The 17,218-nt window shown below is 38.8% G+C and overlaps 2 protein-coding genes, 1 long non-coding RNA gene and 1 pseudogene across 3 annotated transcripts in view; 3 read left to right on the forward strand and 1 right to left on the reverse strand.

Moving 5' to 3' along the window:
- LOC140347575 (uncharacterized) overlaps positions 1-17,218 on the forward strand; it is a 34,515-nt gene that overhangs the window by 13,751 nt on the left and 3,546 nt on the right. The window contains exons 3-5 of the mRNA XM_072434089.1: positions 6,473-6,520; positions 11,574-13,032; positions 13,782-13,784. Coding sequence (XP_072290190.1) covers positions 11,596-13,032; positions 13,782-13,784 — 1,440 coding nt within the window. The 5' untranslated portion in view covers positions 6,473-6,520; positions 11,574-11,595. The remainder of the gene's footprint in view (positions 1-6,472; positions 6,521-11,573; positions 13,033-13,781; positions 13,785-17,218) is intronic.
- Positions 2,754-3,847, reverse strand: LOC140347582 (uncharacterized). Its single transcript, XR_011924386.1, has 3 exons — positions 3,713-3,847; positions 3,364-3,522; positions 2,754-3,040 (listed from the first exon to the last, which is right to left on the reverse strand). It is a non-coding gene; the product is annotated as an uncharacterized lncRNA (long non-coding RNA).
- Positions 7,116-9,529, forward strand: LOC140346854 (uncharacterized; annotated as a pseudogene).
- LOC140346713 (uncharacterized) overlaps positions 15,942-17,218 on the forward strand; it is a 41,398-nt gene continuing 40,121 nt past the window's right edge. The window contains exons 1-2 of the mRNA XM_072432899.1: positions 15,942-16,057; positions 16,908-17,021. The gene's annotated coding sequence lies outside the window, so the exon portion shown is untranslated. The remainder of the gene's footprint in view (positions 16,058-16,907; positions 17,022-17,218) is intronic.

A 17,218-nucleotide genomic window follows, 5' to 3' on the forward strand; every position in this document is an offset into this window, starting at 1 on the left:
CCTAAGTTAAGTCCTGTTTTTGTTTATATCTTGTTATTTATTTTAAAGATCAGTATATTCTAATTTTATTTTATTTTGATTTTTGATTATTTAACAGTTTTACATCAAACGTTGTGAAGGTTTGTTCCACTGTTTTAGTCCTAAGTTTAGTCCTGTTTTAGTTCTTGTTTGTTAATAAAAGGAGAACTCTAGTTGCATTTTAATACAACAATTATTTTAACAGGACTCTTACTTTTATTTTTATTAGTTTTATTTTGTCGGGACAGTGTATGTTGATGAACATGCCGGATTATAGCAATGGGATGATTTGCATCTGTTGTCCTGTGTTCATTCTCTTTCACACTTGGGCACTGGAGTCTTGCCCAAGGACACAATAACAATGTCCACCAGCGCCCCCGTGTGGTCTCCCATCCAAGCACCAGACCCATCCCTGCTTAGCGTCTGAGATTTTATGAGATCAGGCATGATAACTTAATTGTGTACTGTGTACGTTTTCTGGTAGAGTTTGTTCACCATCTTTTTGTCTCCATGGAGATGTTGTTTTGCATGTAATGTTCTGCAAAATGGCATTAAATGTATCTTGCAGTTATTCAATTACATCTGTTTTTAGTCAGGAGATACAGACCACAGATGTTAAGACCCGAAAGCTCCTGGCCGTGCCTGGAGGGTTCCATCCCAAATCCAGCATCCTGAGACTGTACACTAGCCGTAAGGAAGGAGCCCGGGGACTAGTGAGTGTGAGAGCCACTATCCAGGACGAAACTTCCAAGATCCATAAGTACATCAAGGACAAGCCTCCTACAGATGACGTGCTCAATGAACGTCTCAGACAATAGGGAACAGAGGATGATGGAGGGACCATCATGGGAGGACACGCCCCTACATGGGATGTACTATCGGAACATAACTGAAGTGGTTGATATCACAAAATCCCACCAATGGTTAGAAAGAGCTGGTCTGAAGGACAGAGGTCCGTAGTGACCGGAGCACTTGGGGCAGTGAGTTTTTCTTAGTTTTAGTTTTTTTATAATGGGAAAATTAGTAACGATAAAAAAGCAAACGTGAAGAAAAACTTGAAGTGACAAACTCTATTTTTGACAAACTAATAACATAGGAACATTTTATTTTTATGTTCGACGTTTATATATAGCTAATTCTTACAGGAGGTTTTTTAAAATCTTCATAGACCTCTAATGTAAAAACTGTGCGAGTTATTGCCATATTGTTGTATTTTTCAAACATGTTGTTTAAATTGAAAAAACAAGAAAGAAGATCGGCCCGTGTTGAGCTTCCGATTTAGCGAGATGAACAGCCAATCACAGGCTTCGTTCTTTCTTCCGTCCAATCACATCGCGGAACATGAACATCCGGAGGCGAAATCGAGTAGATTTGGCAGGTCGAGTAGTAGGCCATAGGCTGTAACTCAGAATGTGGCTAGAAAATGAATTTCGCTCCACCACATCAAGACTACTTTTCAAAAGTGGTTTTCCAATCTCAAAGATGTACTTGAGCTGGGGGGAAAAGTTCTCCGCATGATTTCTGCCAGTATTTGAGAAAATAGGTGTCAAAGTTGCCAGTTTACCCAAATATGTGACAAATTGGGGTGTACACCCATCTTCATACCTTCTTATTTTTTTCATTCTTTGATTGATTACTTCAGAAATTCAGATTCTCAGAGACATAACTACTCTCTTGGAGGATGTAAAGTGGTGAGACTCTGGGTGCTTCAGTTTATGTGCAAACGTAAGTTAAAAAAACAGTTTTAACAATTTTGCATGTTATCGTTACGCACTTGAAAACTTACTCCACATTTAGTATTCAACTGAATGCTTCAACAATTATAAATTCTCTAGTCTTGATTCATACTACACTATAAAAACAATCTAAAAGTAGTATTTTAACCCTTTCAACACCAGTTGCCCATTTGAAGAAAGAAAACATAGGCTATTGGTAAAAGTTTTATTCTATAGAACGGATATCATTTTATGTAATGTATTTTCAATATGAACAAATAATTACAATCATAAAAGCAGTATTTACATCGTAATAAACAGGCTAATTAACATGTGTATCTTTCGATCTAGTATAAGGCAAACTTTCTGCAGAATAGGATATACATACAAACAGAGGAATGATATAAGTATGATTGATGTCAAAATGTGTAAGTACAACTGGTTTGATTTTTACCTTTTGAGGACAAATATATATCTTGGCAAATTGACAGTAAACAAAGATCAACCTCCTCGGATACATTTACCATGTTAGACAATGTCAATTTATCACTAGCACCTACACACCAAGCTAGTAAGTTATAAAGTTCAATTGGCACAATCTTTCTGGCAGAGGAAACATTTAGATCCTCTGATGTAGGAGGCCAATTTACATCCATACTAGGGGCACTTTTGACCGCTTGTTTCAGTGATACTAGGGGCACTCTTGACCGCTTGTTTCATCCATACTAGGGGCACTCTTGACCGCTTGTTTCATCCATCCTAGGGGCACTCTTGACCGCTTGTTTCATCCATACTAGGGGCACTCTTGACCGCTTGTTTCATCCATCCTAGGGGCACTCTTGACCGCTTGTTTCATCCATCCTAGGGGCACTCTTGACCGCTTGTTTCATCCATCCTAGGGGCACTCTTGACCGCTTGTTTCATCCATCCTAGGGGCACTCTTGACCGCTTGTTTCATCCATCCTAGGGGCACTCTTGACCGCTTGTTTCATCCATCCTAGGGGCACTCTTGACCGCTTGTTTCATCCATCCTAGGGGCACTCTTGACCGCTTGTTTCAGTGATACACCTGCACTGTAAACTGTCCTTGAGAGCTCTCGCAGTGCTGCATCTTTACCACTTTCTGGCACCATTTCTCCATCACTACATGACATCTCAGAAACTGACATATCAGTTTCAGTTGAAAAATCCTGGTGGAGAAGTCCTGTAGTCACCGTGGAAACCATTTCACTCAGGTTTCTTCTTGGTGGTTTGTGGAAATTCAGCTGTGGGAAGTCTCGCTGTAATCTCTTCTTCAGAAGATCGGATCTGTAAAAATTAGACAAGGAATAGAAATTCATAAGTATTGATAGATTACTATTTTATTTGTGTTTTAGTTTTAGAATTATTATTTTATTTGTGTTTTAGTATCCTATGTTTGTTGTTTATTTTGTGTTGTGTTTTAACAGGGTAACCACTTTTCTCACTGGGTTTTCCCTGTATAAATAAAAAAAATGAATGGAAATATGTAGACTCCTGTAGCTAACAGGATTGGTTTGATCTTGAATGAAATTTCATGAATAAACATAGCTGTGATGTTTATCTGATCTTCTATTGTTTTCTTTCATAAACAATAAGAATAATTTAATTACCGGTAACTTCCATGACCAGGGTGTTTTTTGATGAATTTCTGGAACAGGGACAAGAGCTTCTTCATTCTGAGGATTTCCTGATTTTCAATCAGTCGTGTCCGGATGACAGTGTCACAGAATACTGTATATGCATCGCCGTACTCCCAGACTTTAGGTCACCTGTATAAAGCAAGGAAATGCAGTGATTGGTCAGTGATTGAAATATACTAGCTCACTACAAACAGAAATTTGCTTTGATTCAAACGTCTTTAAAATGATCGTGTAGTCATTACAATTATTTTCAATTAAATTATGAATTTATCTAAATATATGGAAATATATATATTTTATTTGATTACCAAAATGTTACCTTTCATCACTTGTCTTCTTTGTCAGAAAGCTTGTGTATTCTTTGTAACACCTCTTGTGATAGAGGTGCCTTCAATGGCAACACAATCTTTACCTCTGGTACACATCAGGATGGATTCATCTGCTCTTGATTCAGCTGCTTTGACCTAACTTCCCAGTAAAGGAGAAGTAAAAGAATTTCAATCAAGGGTGAGCACAATCAGTAAACAATCGCAAAAGTTGTATTGCCTTTTTATTCAACTCACATCATCATACAGTCTTACGTACATTACATCTACACCTACATGTAATAAACTAGGCACATATTTATATAGTGATCTGTTCTTTTCTTCTGTATCTACCTCTGGATCTTCCTGCGTTGCATCAATGAAATTTCCCCATGTGGCACAATAAAGGAATATCTTATCTTATCTTATCTATGTATATTTTGGCCAACTTATTTCACTGTGATTAGTCCTATTTACCACGAGCAAGAGAAAACACACGCAAGAATCAATATATAATCTACTCACCAGCAGTTAAAGTTTCAGCTTGGACCAATTTATCTTTCTTTGTCTTGTGAGCCTCTTTGATACAGCGATCAACCTTCTGCAAATGATGTAAACTGCAGGAAGTACATCGCTTGACTTTTTAGATGATTTTGTCTTTACATCTGTGGTAGATCTCAGTCGTTTGGGAGAAGGTGGCAGAGTTGATGTGGTAGATTCACCTTCTCACCCTCGCCATGCTGCCCACATACCGACTGTTTTGCTTTTCAGCACTAGTAATTCGTTTCTTGTCAATGAAACGTCTATAGCATGTAGGGTGAAACGTCTATAGCATGTAGGGTGAAACGTCTATAGCATGTAGGGTGAAACGTCTATAGCATGTAGGGTGAAACGTCTATAGCATGTAGGGTGAAAGCCTGGCTTGTTAGTCTCCAGAAAATGAGAAAGATTTCCGTCCGAAGAAGCCACAGAAGACGTAGGATAGTTTTGTTTGGCGAAGTCATCATCGTGTACACAAACAGCTGCCGCTAACGCGCGGTCTATTCCGTCGATTTCTATCCACCTCTGAGCACAAGTCACCAGCTTCTTCCAGCGGACAACAGTCAGTGGCTGTGTTTCTTCTTTTTCTACCGCTGAAATGTGTGTGATGCACGTGTAATCCATATTTTCATAGCGTTTTCTATCGGCTCGAGAGACAACATGACGCTCCACGGGAGCAGCCATGTTTGATGTTGTTGTAGTAATCTCTCCCCTGATTGGCTGATTCAGAGGCGGAATGATTCAGGCGTAGGGATATTGCGCGATCAGGCTGAGAATATAGTTCTGCCTTTAAGTTATCGCAGTAAAAAAACTGGCGCGATGCGAGTGGAGAACTTTTGGTCATGAGCTAATGGTACAATGATAATTTTATATTTGAAGTAATTTTTTAGTCTTGTGACAGGTGTAGCAAACTTGAACGATACAGGCTACAGCCTATGGCCTATAGGTCTTGTACCTACAATGGTATGATTTGAACATGGATCTATTATAACATCGGGTTTGAAGGACTCCGGATTCAGTCTCATGTATTTTTCCTATTTATGTGTCTGAAGTGACGTGACACAATCGTTGCTATTGCCATCTTGAGGACGAAAGCCACATTGACACTGTGGCCTGGGCCAGCAAAAACGTATTTTTCTTTTCGATAAAGTCTCCTCTGTCACATCCCCAAACACCCCGTTTGTCCAGAAATATATCACTGTGGTCAGGAGGGACCAGTGGACTGCGCGGTGAGCTGTTTGTTTCAGATAGTTAGCAGTTGGCTAATGCTAGTTTACGTATTATTGTGTGGCTATGCTAATAAACGTTAGCCTACTTGCAGACAAAAGTTACCTAGAAACCATACTGAAAACAAGTGCCAAAATCCATATAAATCAAACATGCCTTCTGTTAAATGTCCCCCGGGAAAGAACTACACATCCCACAATGCAACAGGGTTCATTGTAGTTCCTTAAGGCCCGTATGCCGTGGTTTTTTCCATTACTGTTTTTGCCATCACTGTGTGAGGAGCAGAGCCCAGGTTTGCTGTCTTTTATCCTGCCCTTTTCCCTGCCTTTTATCTTGCCCCTTTATCCAACCTTATCCTGTGTGTATAGGTACCGTGTGCGTCCATATGATGCGAGTATTGTTTGTAACCATGCATGCATATTAAAGTTCTATAAGTTAGAGCGCAGATGCTTGTTTGCGTGCCTGTTAAAGTGATAGCGCGCGGCTCTGCTCCACCTGTTACTACCTACAAATAGTTCTTCAATTCTACACATGCATGTCCATAATCCAATCCTCTGTCCTGTATGTTTCCTGGTAAACAGTCCCTTATGTATATTTGTGCAGTTTACTTCGTATAAAGTTGAGCTTTACCTGTAACTACTTGTAAGCTATAGTTCCCTCTGGTGGTCATTTAATGCAATTACACTATGGCTCCCTCTGGTGGTCATTTAATTCAATTACACTATGGCTCCCTCTGGTGGTCGCCAAGTGTAACTACGTGCCTAGACAGACAGACAGACAGACACATGGATATGAATCTATGATCATAAACACATAACTGCATTTTAACAAAAATGCAATTTAATCACTACAAAATGCAAATCATGGTCATTGCATGATTCCAGCATATAATTTGGAAAATAATACATCATGTGAGTGAATTCAAATGACTAAATAAATGTGTTAACTTTTGGGACAGGAACGAGCCAAAACGTTAGAGGGAGTGAATCTTCAGAAGCTGTTCAAAGACTTTCTGTTGTCACTTCTGCATTTAACCTGCTCCTGCTGCATTATCTGTAAGTATGACACTCTTCAATCCAACAATAAACCAAACTATTAAACTATATATTATGCATTAGTCTTTCTGTCTACTTTTTGGACTCTGTGAGTTTTTCATCTTAAAAAATATGAACATTTACGGAAAACAACAGGCCAGTTCAGCCCTGATTTCTGATGAGACCAAATGTTCTCGTGGTGCCCTGAAATGAGTTCAAATTAGGCTGGAGACATTAGCTGTCAGATTCAAAGTTGTGATTGTGGAGGTTCAACAATCCGAACAATCAGAATGTGATTTTAATCCATCAAACTAGAGAAGACGCAGTAACAGTATATATATATATATATATATATATTTATATATATATATATATATATATATATATATATATATATATATATATAAAATAATGATTACAGTTACTCCATTGAGCGCATCCTCACACACTGCTTTTTAAAATATTTTTAATTTTCAAATTTAGACCGTCACAGAACATAGACTATGACACAGAGACCCAAAAAGTGACATAAGACCTTCCCTAAAGTTAAGACTCATATTATACAGCGTATGAGTGCAATTTAGTCCAAAGTCTCAAATGAGTGCATTTTTACAGAATGTTCGCAGGTAATCTTTTCCATTATTCAAATTTCAGTGATATTGTTCCAGTTTTTCATTGTTTGTTGTTCAGTTTGTTTCATATTTTTTTTAGTAATTGCCGCCAAAAAAATCTGCTTCAAAGGTATTCATTTATTGCAGGAGTGCCCAATACGTCGATCGCAATCTACCGGTCGATCTCAGAGGCAGTGAGAGCTGATCCCACTGGAAAGCTCCGGAAAGCACTGAAGTGCGCGCTGTGTAACGCAGAGGAAGGACAAGAGGAAGTTCTGGTTAAGCTCAACCTTCTCTCATTTAGCGTATTTGTGGTCAGTATATTTTATTTTCCAAATACTCAGCTGTATTAAATGGTCTAGTTAATAGCAGATTTTCTCTCTCCTTTTTATATTGCACATTTGTATATGATAAACAATATTAGACTATTAATGAAAGCCTAATATTGTTTCTATAGTCTAATTATGGTTAAATAAAAATAAAAACCTGTTTAAAACTGACAATAAAAATAATACTAAATTATACAATAATTTAGATCTATAGGTAGATCTTCTGGCTTTGTCGAATATAAAAGAAGCATGTGAGCCAAAAATGTGTGGGCACCCTTGATTTATTGTGCCCATAGCAGGAGTTTTTAGACTCTGATACATAGTTCTGATGTCAAGTGGGATGCCAATGCCAAAAACAATTTGCAGTGGTCTATTAATCTCAGTCCAAAGAGTAGGAGACATGCCAAGAGAGGTTTATACTTGTCTGCTGTAACTTAAAGGAATAATAGAGGATTTTTGGCGCGCAATCTGAGTCTTATTTCCTCGTGGCGTGGACAGTCGAGTTGTTCTCCCACATGTCAATCATTACCGGCGTCCTACTGCACACATGCAACCTTGTCCCCAGCATAGCAGCACGTTTCCCTGGCTGCGCATGCGTGGTTGATATGCCGGTGTGTGTTTAGCGAGTTCCTTCAATGTACAGTACAAAATGACAACAGAGAAAGACTGTTCGAGCTCATTAGAGACGGAAATCTATGGAGACGAGAGATGCGATGCGATCCGTCGCGCTAATAAACAAACACACGTGTAGCAGCTGGGCTGTTGCCTGCTTCAACACGTGGTGTGATGGTAGGTGGCGTCATGGAAACAACAGGAGGGTGGAGGGGGTGAGTGGTGCGGTGCGTGTGTGCATGCACATTCCTAAAAAAAGGGACTCGCTTGAGTTCTCAACTCGGTGAAAAATCCTCTATTATTCCTTTAATGCTGCTAAATAGAGCAATAAGGGGATTAATGCAATATTTACCAATATATAATGGGATGAGTGCAGTGTGTGGATGTTTTAGTATTATGAAAGCCTTTTTTATGTTATCTGTGCACTACTAGAAAGTACCTTTTATATTTAATTGTTTCACTGTATGTTGATGTTGCATCTTTTTGGTTGTAGGAGAATAAGAAAACTTTTAATCCTTGTTAAATGTAAACATGTTTGACAGATCTCTGGGTCGGACTGGTTTGCAGCTGTCAGTCTGTATCACTCTCCACATTCTTATAGAAACAGTAAAGTAATTTTCATTTCATAACTCGCTGAAGCTTCTAAAACTCGTAAGCAGTGATAAGGAATTCACAGCTAAAGACAGTCTCTTCTAATTATTGTAAATGTCTTTATTTAATATAATTATAATTTAACGTATTTTTCTGCGTTCATGGCAAATTTACAAAGTCCTTCGGGAGAATGGGGTTCACCTGTGACCAGTGTGTAAAACATGGCTCGTTTCTTCTGCACTCAAAGAACACTACAGAACTCACACAAGAGAAAGACCATATGAGTGTGACCTGTTTGGAAGCAGTTTTTTCTAAAACAAGTAATCTCAAAAGAAACACCAGAATCCACTCTGGAGAAAGGCCATTCAGCTGTGATGTTTGCGAGTAGGAATTTTCATGCTCAAGCAGCTTAACATCACAAACGAGAGTCCACACTGGAGAAAAACCTCACAGCTGTGATATTTGTGGGAATGCTTTTTTTGCAGTCAAACAGATTCATATCATACAAGAGGGTCCACACTGGAGTGAAGCCTTTTGACTGTGACCAGTGTGGAACAACATTTAGAACCAAAGGGCAGCTCTCAAAACACCAGTGTGTCCACAGACGTGAGAGGTCATATCAATGTGACCAGTATGACAAGGCTTTCAAAACATCACAGGACCTCTCCAAGCACCACCAAACACACACAGGAGAACAACCATATATCTGTGACAAGTGCGGGAAGAAGTTTGCTCAGTCTTTTAGTTACAAAAGCCACCAGTGAATCCACACTGGAGTAAAACCTTACAGCTGTGATGTTTGTGAGAAGGCATTTTCCCAGTTAAGCCACTTACTATCACACATGAGAGTCCATAATGGAGAGAAACCTTGCAGATGTGATCTTTAGAGCTTTGTACCACTCTGTGGTGAACCCATCAGAGATTTAATGTTCTTTAATCTTTTGATTGCACCTTGTAATTCCTAATACTAGTGATGGGTAGATGACGCGTCAAGGTGCGTGTTACACATTTCCGATACTGTGTTGACACAGCTTGACACACTTTCAGAGCTCGACACGTGTCGGCGCCTCAACTCGTTTGGCCCATCACTATTTCCAACACTGTTATTTCAGCTCCTAATTTTATTTTGCTCATCTGACATAACAGGCAAGTTGAGGGTGTCCAGAAAGGAATTTATACCATCGTCTTTATCTCCTGGACTTTTTTGGAAAAGGTTTCAGCTTTTCTTTCAGTTTTTTAAGTCTCTGAAATGTTGATCCACTCTCATAATATCTTAGTTTGGTAAAGATTATTTTCTCAATTATTTCCTGTGATTTCCTCTTTATCTTTTAAATTTTGTGTGACATTTTAGGATTCCCTTCGTGGCATGATTTACCTCCTCTTGCAGATCATTTAGCTTTTTCTCCCTCTGGATTTTTTCCTCCCAAGGTTATGGCTATAATTTTCCTCTTAAGACTGCTTCAAAAGCATCCCAGTGGATGGGCAGTGAAGTTTCTCCAGTATAATTTTCCTCCAGATAAGTCTTAATGTTGTTTTCAAACAGGGTCACTAAGCAGGCTGACATTGAAACTCAATGGTGTGTTTTTTTGTCTTTCCTCCAAGTCCACAGTAATGTAGATAGTATGGTCCCTTAAGTCTATTGTGCTTATATCTGCTTCAGTGATTTTAGATCTTTCTTTATTGGAATAGATTGTATGTGGATTAGAAAAATGGCTATATTGGTTCATCTCCCTCCAGATATCAGGCAATCCTATATTCTTCTTTAATTTATAGAACGTCATTTTTATTGTTCCTCTAGTTTCCACCTTCTGAAGACAAGTAGAGGAAGCATTCTTAAAATGAAGATCGCCATAATCTAATTATTTTTAAAGTGACAGTAACAAGCTACTTTTTCAATTCAGATTAAAACACAATTTATTGACGTTTTTATTTCTTCACAAGTTTTTCTATGTGTGGTTTAAAAGTAAGGAGTCAACAATCTAGACACCAAGGTATTTGTATTCAAGAGTGGACAGTACTGGAACAGACTGAGACACATCCTATAAAAAAACGTAAGCTTAGTTTTGTCATCATTGAGGACTAGTTTTAACTGAAGAAGTTAATGCTGGACCGCTACAAATGCTTTCTGAAGGGATTTAAGAGATGATTCTTAACAGCAAATAACTGTCATCAGCATATAAATACATGTTAGCATCAGAAACTTTTCACTCGAGTCATTGATGTTCAAGATAAATAGGAGGGGCCCCGAAACTGACCCCTTTGGAACACCCTTGTGGGCATTAACAAAATCAGAACAAAGACCCTCATATTTATGATTGGAGGAGGAGTGGTACAATAATAACACACTCCAAAGACTTAAAGTGCAGTTTGTACCATATATTGATAGTGAACAAATATAAAAAACTTATACAAAATTAGTGACAACCCCAATATTTACAGTCTGCAGATCATAGTTAAGATATTATGCACTTTTCGTTAGCGGTAGATTGATCATGAAAGATATTTCCAAGAAGGGTGTAACGGAATCCCTGATGATTGAATCTGAGTTGGAGACATTTCTCCCAAAATACACAAAACACACAATGAAAGGATAAGGCACAAGCAAAGTGTCCAACACGCCAAATACTATGTCCATATGTGTAAATGTCCAGAGGAACTGTCCAGAGTCTACAAGCCTTAAAGTGCAAGTGTGAATGTGTGAGTAAAAGGATTGAGTTATCTAAATCATATGCAATTCTGCCGCTATGAAGAGCAAAGCTATGAGAGCTTTTGGAAAACATGATCTTTTTTTTCTCCATAACAACACCACTCTCAACAGTGGTGTTGTTATGGAGAAAATTCACTGTTAAACACGGCCACTTCAAACTCTTGTAAAGTTCTTTATTTAATATTATTATTACTTTACGTCTCCTTTTTCTTTGTTCATTGCAGATCTACAAAGTCCTTCTGGAGAATGGGGTTCACTTGTGACCAGTGTGGAAAGACATGGCTCAATCCTTTTGCACTCAAACGACACTACAAAACTCACACAGAAGAAAGACCATATGAGTGTGACCTGTGTGGAAGCAGTTTTACTACTGCAGGTAGTCTTAAAATACACACCAGAGTCCACACTGGAGAGAAACCTTACAGCTGTGATGTTTGTGAGAAGGCATTTTCATGCTCAAGCAGCTTAGTATCACACATGAGAGTCCACACTGGAGAGAAACCTTACAGCTGTAATGTTTGTGAGAAGATATTTTCATGCTCAAGTGCCTTAGTAAGACACAAGAGAGTCCACAATGGAGATAAACCTTACAGCTGTGAGGTTTGTGAGAAGGCATTTTCACGCTCAACCAACTTAGTATTACACATGAGGGTTCACACTGGAGAAAAACCTTACAGATGTGATGTTTGTAAGAAGGCATTTTCTCAATCATCCAGCCTTATATCACATATGAGAGTCCATAATGGAGAAAAACCTTACAGCTGTAATGTTTGTAAGAAGGCATTTTCAGTCTCTTGCAACCTAGTTAAACACATGAGAGGCCACACTGGAGAGAAACCTTACAGCTGTAATGTTTGTAAGAAGGCATTTTCAGTCTCTTGCAACCTAGTTAAACACATGAGAGTCCACACTGGAGAGAAACCTTACAGCTGTGATGTTTGTGAGAAGGCATTTTCAAACTCAAGCCACTTAGTATCACACATGAGAGTCCACACTGGAGAAAAACCTTACAGCTGTGATGTTTGTGAGAAGGCATTTTCAAACTCAAGCCACTTAGTATCACACATGAGAGTCCACACTGGAGAAAAACCTTACAGCTGTAATGTTTGTGAGAAGACATGTTCCCAGTTAAGCAGCTTAATATCACACATGAGAGTCCATACTGGAGAGAAACCTTACAGCTGTGATGTTTGTGAGAAGACATTTTCACGCTCAAGCAGCTTAGTATCACACATGAGAGTCCACACTGGAGAGAAACCTTACAGCTGTGATGTTTGTGAGAAGGAATTTTCATGCTCAAGCTACTTAGTAAGACACATGAGCGTTCACACTGGAGAAAAACCTTACAGTTGTGATGTTTGTAAGAAGGCATTTTCTCATTCAGCTAGCCTTCTATCACATATGAGAGTCCATAATGGAGAAAAACCTTACAGCTGTAATGTTTGTAAGAAGGCATTTTCAGTCTCATGCAGCTTAGTTAGACACATGAGAGTCCACACTGGAGAGAAACCTTACAGCTGTGTTGTTTGTGAGAAGACATTTTCCCGGTTAAGCCATTTAATATCACACATGAGAGTCCATACTGGAGAGAAACCTTACAGCTGTGTTGTTTGTGAGAAGACATTTTCCCAGTCAAGCCACTTAGTAAGACACATGAGAATCCACACCGGAGAAAACCCATTTGTCCGTGACAAGTGTGGGAAGACTATTAGATTTAGTTTGAATAATTGCCTCTCTAAAGAGCAAAACTGCAGTTCTGACCAGTGTGAGAGAATTTTCATAAAACCTGCTCATCTGAAGGCCCATCGTCTTGAACAAACTAAAGGAGACAGAGTTGCTGAGGCTGGATCATGTAAACTCAAAATCTCAAACTCAAAGGAGATCAAACTTCAGGGAGTTCAGACCGAGAAATGAAGTATCTCTTGTTCACGAGTGAAGGAAAGGTGGAACGTGAGATTGACAGGCGGATCGGTGCGGCGTCTACAGTGATACAGTCGCTTTATCGGACTGTTCCGGTAAAGAAGGAGCTTGAGTCGAAAGACAAAGCGCTCAATTTAATCAATCTACTTCCCTACCCTCACCTATGGTCATGATCTTTGGGTAATGCCCGAAAAGACTGAGATTGCGGTTACAAAAGGTCAAAATGGGGCTATAAAGAAACGTGAAAGAATTCTCCCCAAACGTGATTTTGTGGTTTCCCATTCTTCATCAGCCAGAACAAAGTGATCCTCTCTTTCCCATCTATCGTTTATGTAATCAGCAGAGTGACTGCCCAAATTGTTAAAACATTTATATACAAGTTTGTTAAGAAGGCCTGGCTGTAATGGTGAATGTATCATGTCAAGCTGTACCAAATCTGACCACTAGGGACGCGGCCGCCTAATGCGCAGACGGAACTTTCACTGTGTTTATTATTGATCTGTGCTTCAGAGACGGTGATAGCTTGTTCCTTTAGCCCCCTGTTTATGTGTGTTATTGGTTAGTGTGCGTCCATGACATAGGAGGGTGTTCTGTGCTTTATTGTGGGGTTAGAGATAAGAATCTGAATGCTTGGAGTTGTTACTGATGTTTGACCTGCATATTACATGTATTAGCTTCAAGCTAATGCTAAGCTAACCCAGGTCATTATGTGTGCTTTAGTTATTATTTCGCTGACATTATTTGAGTCTCTGTATTCTTAAGTCAGCCTTATACGTATGTCTGTTGGAATATGTTTCCTTGGGTGACATTAGCGTAGTTTTGATTATTATTTGTTAATAGATTATTAGTAGTAGAGGCGAACCATTTTCATGGGGCTGCAGAGGGTTTGCTTTATGTCCTATGGGAACTTTATTATGATTGTTTATACATTGTTATCTAAGTAATCACAGCTTATCATTATTATTATAGCACTGCTTGCATTATTTTTAGTACATTACTTTCATGTTCATGGGAATTGTTTCTAATATTATGCTCATCACACACACACAGACACAGACACACACACACACACACACACACACACACCATTAATAAAGGAAAGTAAAGATCCATCCTGCCTCAGTGCATTCTGACCGATGCCCACTCCGCGATCACAACTCTACTGAACTAGCCAGTAGTAGTGAAACCTTATAATTGAGGTCTTTCAGAAGTCGCTCTGACAAAGTTATATATTATTATTTCTGCACTATATATGTAAATTCATCTGTAAAGTTGTGTACATATTAAGCCTATTTTTTGAATTTGTATTCTTATTTTTTTAATCTTATAGCTTATTGTTATTTTTATCCCATAGCAGATTTAAATTGTTTCTCTTTTTGACGTACTCATTGTTCATTGTTTTATGTTGCACCGAATCACCAAGAGAAGTTCCTATGTTTGTGAATTTTATTCATTGACAATGGTAATAAACCCTTTCTGATTTGAATTCTGATTGTTCCCCTTGAAAGTTCTGATTCATAAGCTTTAATGGTGATGGTAATTACTGTTTAATGTCTTGGTTATAACAAGTAAAAACCTATAAAAGTCTTGCTTCTCAAAGCCAAAGGATTCTTTCAATTCACCAAAGCTCTTCAAATGTTTCTTCTTCACAATCTGGTAAAAAAAAAATGTGTACCTTTTGTTGTCCAGACTTTAAATCTTGAGTCTGTGCTGTTAGATGTGAAATTTTGATCGTAGCTAACAAGTTTAATATTTTATCATATTTGTTTAGTTTGCTCCTTTCATGTTGTCAGCACAGATTTCATGGGTTTTTCGCTTCTTCAAAATGACTCAACCGTCTGTCATCTGCAGTAAGGCCTGCACAGTAAAAAATGTGGGATTGTTTTATTCCACTCATCAAACAGCCAGTTGGGGATAGAAATGGGGTAAGTTTGGAATAGATAGAGATATCTGGGCAAAACATTTATTTTTATAGTTTCAATCCTTTTACTGAAAATAGTAATGACTTGTGCACTTTATCATAGAGACTCAGGCACTGCTGTGATGCAGCTTGTCTGTTTAGAGTAGAAGAACCTCCTAATGAGCTTTGTGAGCGTGGGAATAATTCAACTGTAAATCATGCTATGTTATCATGCCACAAATACAGAGGGAGAAGGCAGAGCTTTAAGGAGCCATCGGACTTTGGATCATTTATTTTTCTTCATATTATTTTTCTTCGCCCTGCGACGAGTTGGCCACTGTCCAGGATGTACCCCGCCTAAGGCCCGAAGTCACTGGGATAGGCTCCAGTCACCCGCGACCCCGAAAGGGAACAAGCGGTAGAAAATGGATGGATAAATCCATGTTTTTCTTGTAAGCAAAGCAAGTTGAAGAAGCCGCGCTCTCTTTTCTTTGCCGTTCTGACGTTTAAGAATCTGACGGCATCGATTATTGACTGTGGACGGTAGAGGGCAGCATTGCGCCTTGAAGTGCACAACCTGCCGGAAATAACTAGAAGAAGAAGAAGAAACACTCACGGAAGCAACAGCGCACTGACCCTAACCCATGCACTAACTGCATGGATCTATTAAAATAACCGTGCCTAGCCTGTACTTGAAAAAGAAAAAGTGTTTCGAACTGCATCCGCTTCGGGACTTTGAAACTGCGCCAACACGCTCGTTTCAATACGGCCATTACGAGTCTGATGATTCCTCTTCTGTGACATCCTCAAAGACCCCGTTTGTCCAGACATTGATCACTGTGGTCAGGAGGGACCAGTGGACTTACAGACATCACTCCAGACTGAGCGGTGAGCTGTTTGTTTCAGGAAGTTAGCCGCTGGCCAATGCTACTTTACATAATTGTGGCTATGCTAATAAACGTTAGCCTACTTGCAGACAACTGTTACCCAGCAACCATACTGAAAACAAGAGCCAAAATACATATATATTACACAATATTTCTGATTTGACAAACAATAATACAATGTAACAATGATCACATTGTATTTGCTGTGAAATATCAAAAAGTCAAAAATGTTTAATCTGACCATTTCTATTCGGAATTTATTGTATTTAATAAAAATCTGCATTTTAACAGTATTCATTTTAGTTGCCCCCATCTGTATTGGATATCATATTTCTGTAGAATCAAATCAAATCAATTTATTTTTGTAAGGCCCAAAATCACAACAACAGTTGCCTCTGAGGGCCACAGGGAGAAATGAATCAACAATGTCTGTGGTGGCGATGAAGTCAGACAATGTCTGTGGTGGCGAGGGACGATGTCCCAGGGTCCTCTGTCCTTAGACTCTCCTTCTCGGCCAGGAAAAACTACAAAAAAAACCTCTTTGGGAAAAAAGCGTAGAAACCTGAAGGAGTTCCAGTGAAGGAGAGATCCGACTCTCACAGACGGACAGACGGACACGAGGGAGACTGGAGAATGTTGTGATGTCGTCTGAAACCCAGTAATTCTAACAGCGGAGAGGCAACAGCATGTGACGTCTTCAACATGTGACAACAAATAAGTCACATGACTGAAACACATGGTCAATCATGGTCGTTGCATGATTCCAGCATATAATTTGAAAATAATACATGATGTGAGTGAATTCAAATGACAAAATTAACTGTGTTAACTTTTATCCTCTTTTGGGACAGGAACGAGCCAAAACGTTAGAGGGAGTGAACCTTCAGACTCTGTTCTTTGGTCAAAGCTGTTCAAAGACTTTCTGCTGTCACTTCTGCATTTAACCTGCTCCTGCTGCATTATCTGTAAGTATGACACTCTTCAATCCAACAATAAACCAAACAACAATTAAACTAAGACTGTCCAAACTGTGGCCCGGGGTTGTCTGTGGCCCTCTGCTCCGTATAAGTTTCAATCTGTATATATAATTGTATATAATATAATAATTGAGTATTAATTATAATTATATATATATAATAATACTAATACAATTATTACAGTT

Source organism: Eucyclogobius newberryi, unplaced genomic scaffold, assembly GCF_026437365.1.
Source record: "Eucyclogobius newberryi isolate DKJ021-1_F unplaced genomic scaffold, fEucNew1.0.hap1 SCAF_6, whole genome shotgun sequence".
NCBI lineage: Eukaryota > Metazoa > Chordata > Actinopteri > Gobiiformes > Gobiidae > Eucyclogobius > Eucyclogobius newberryi.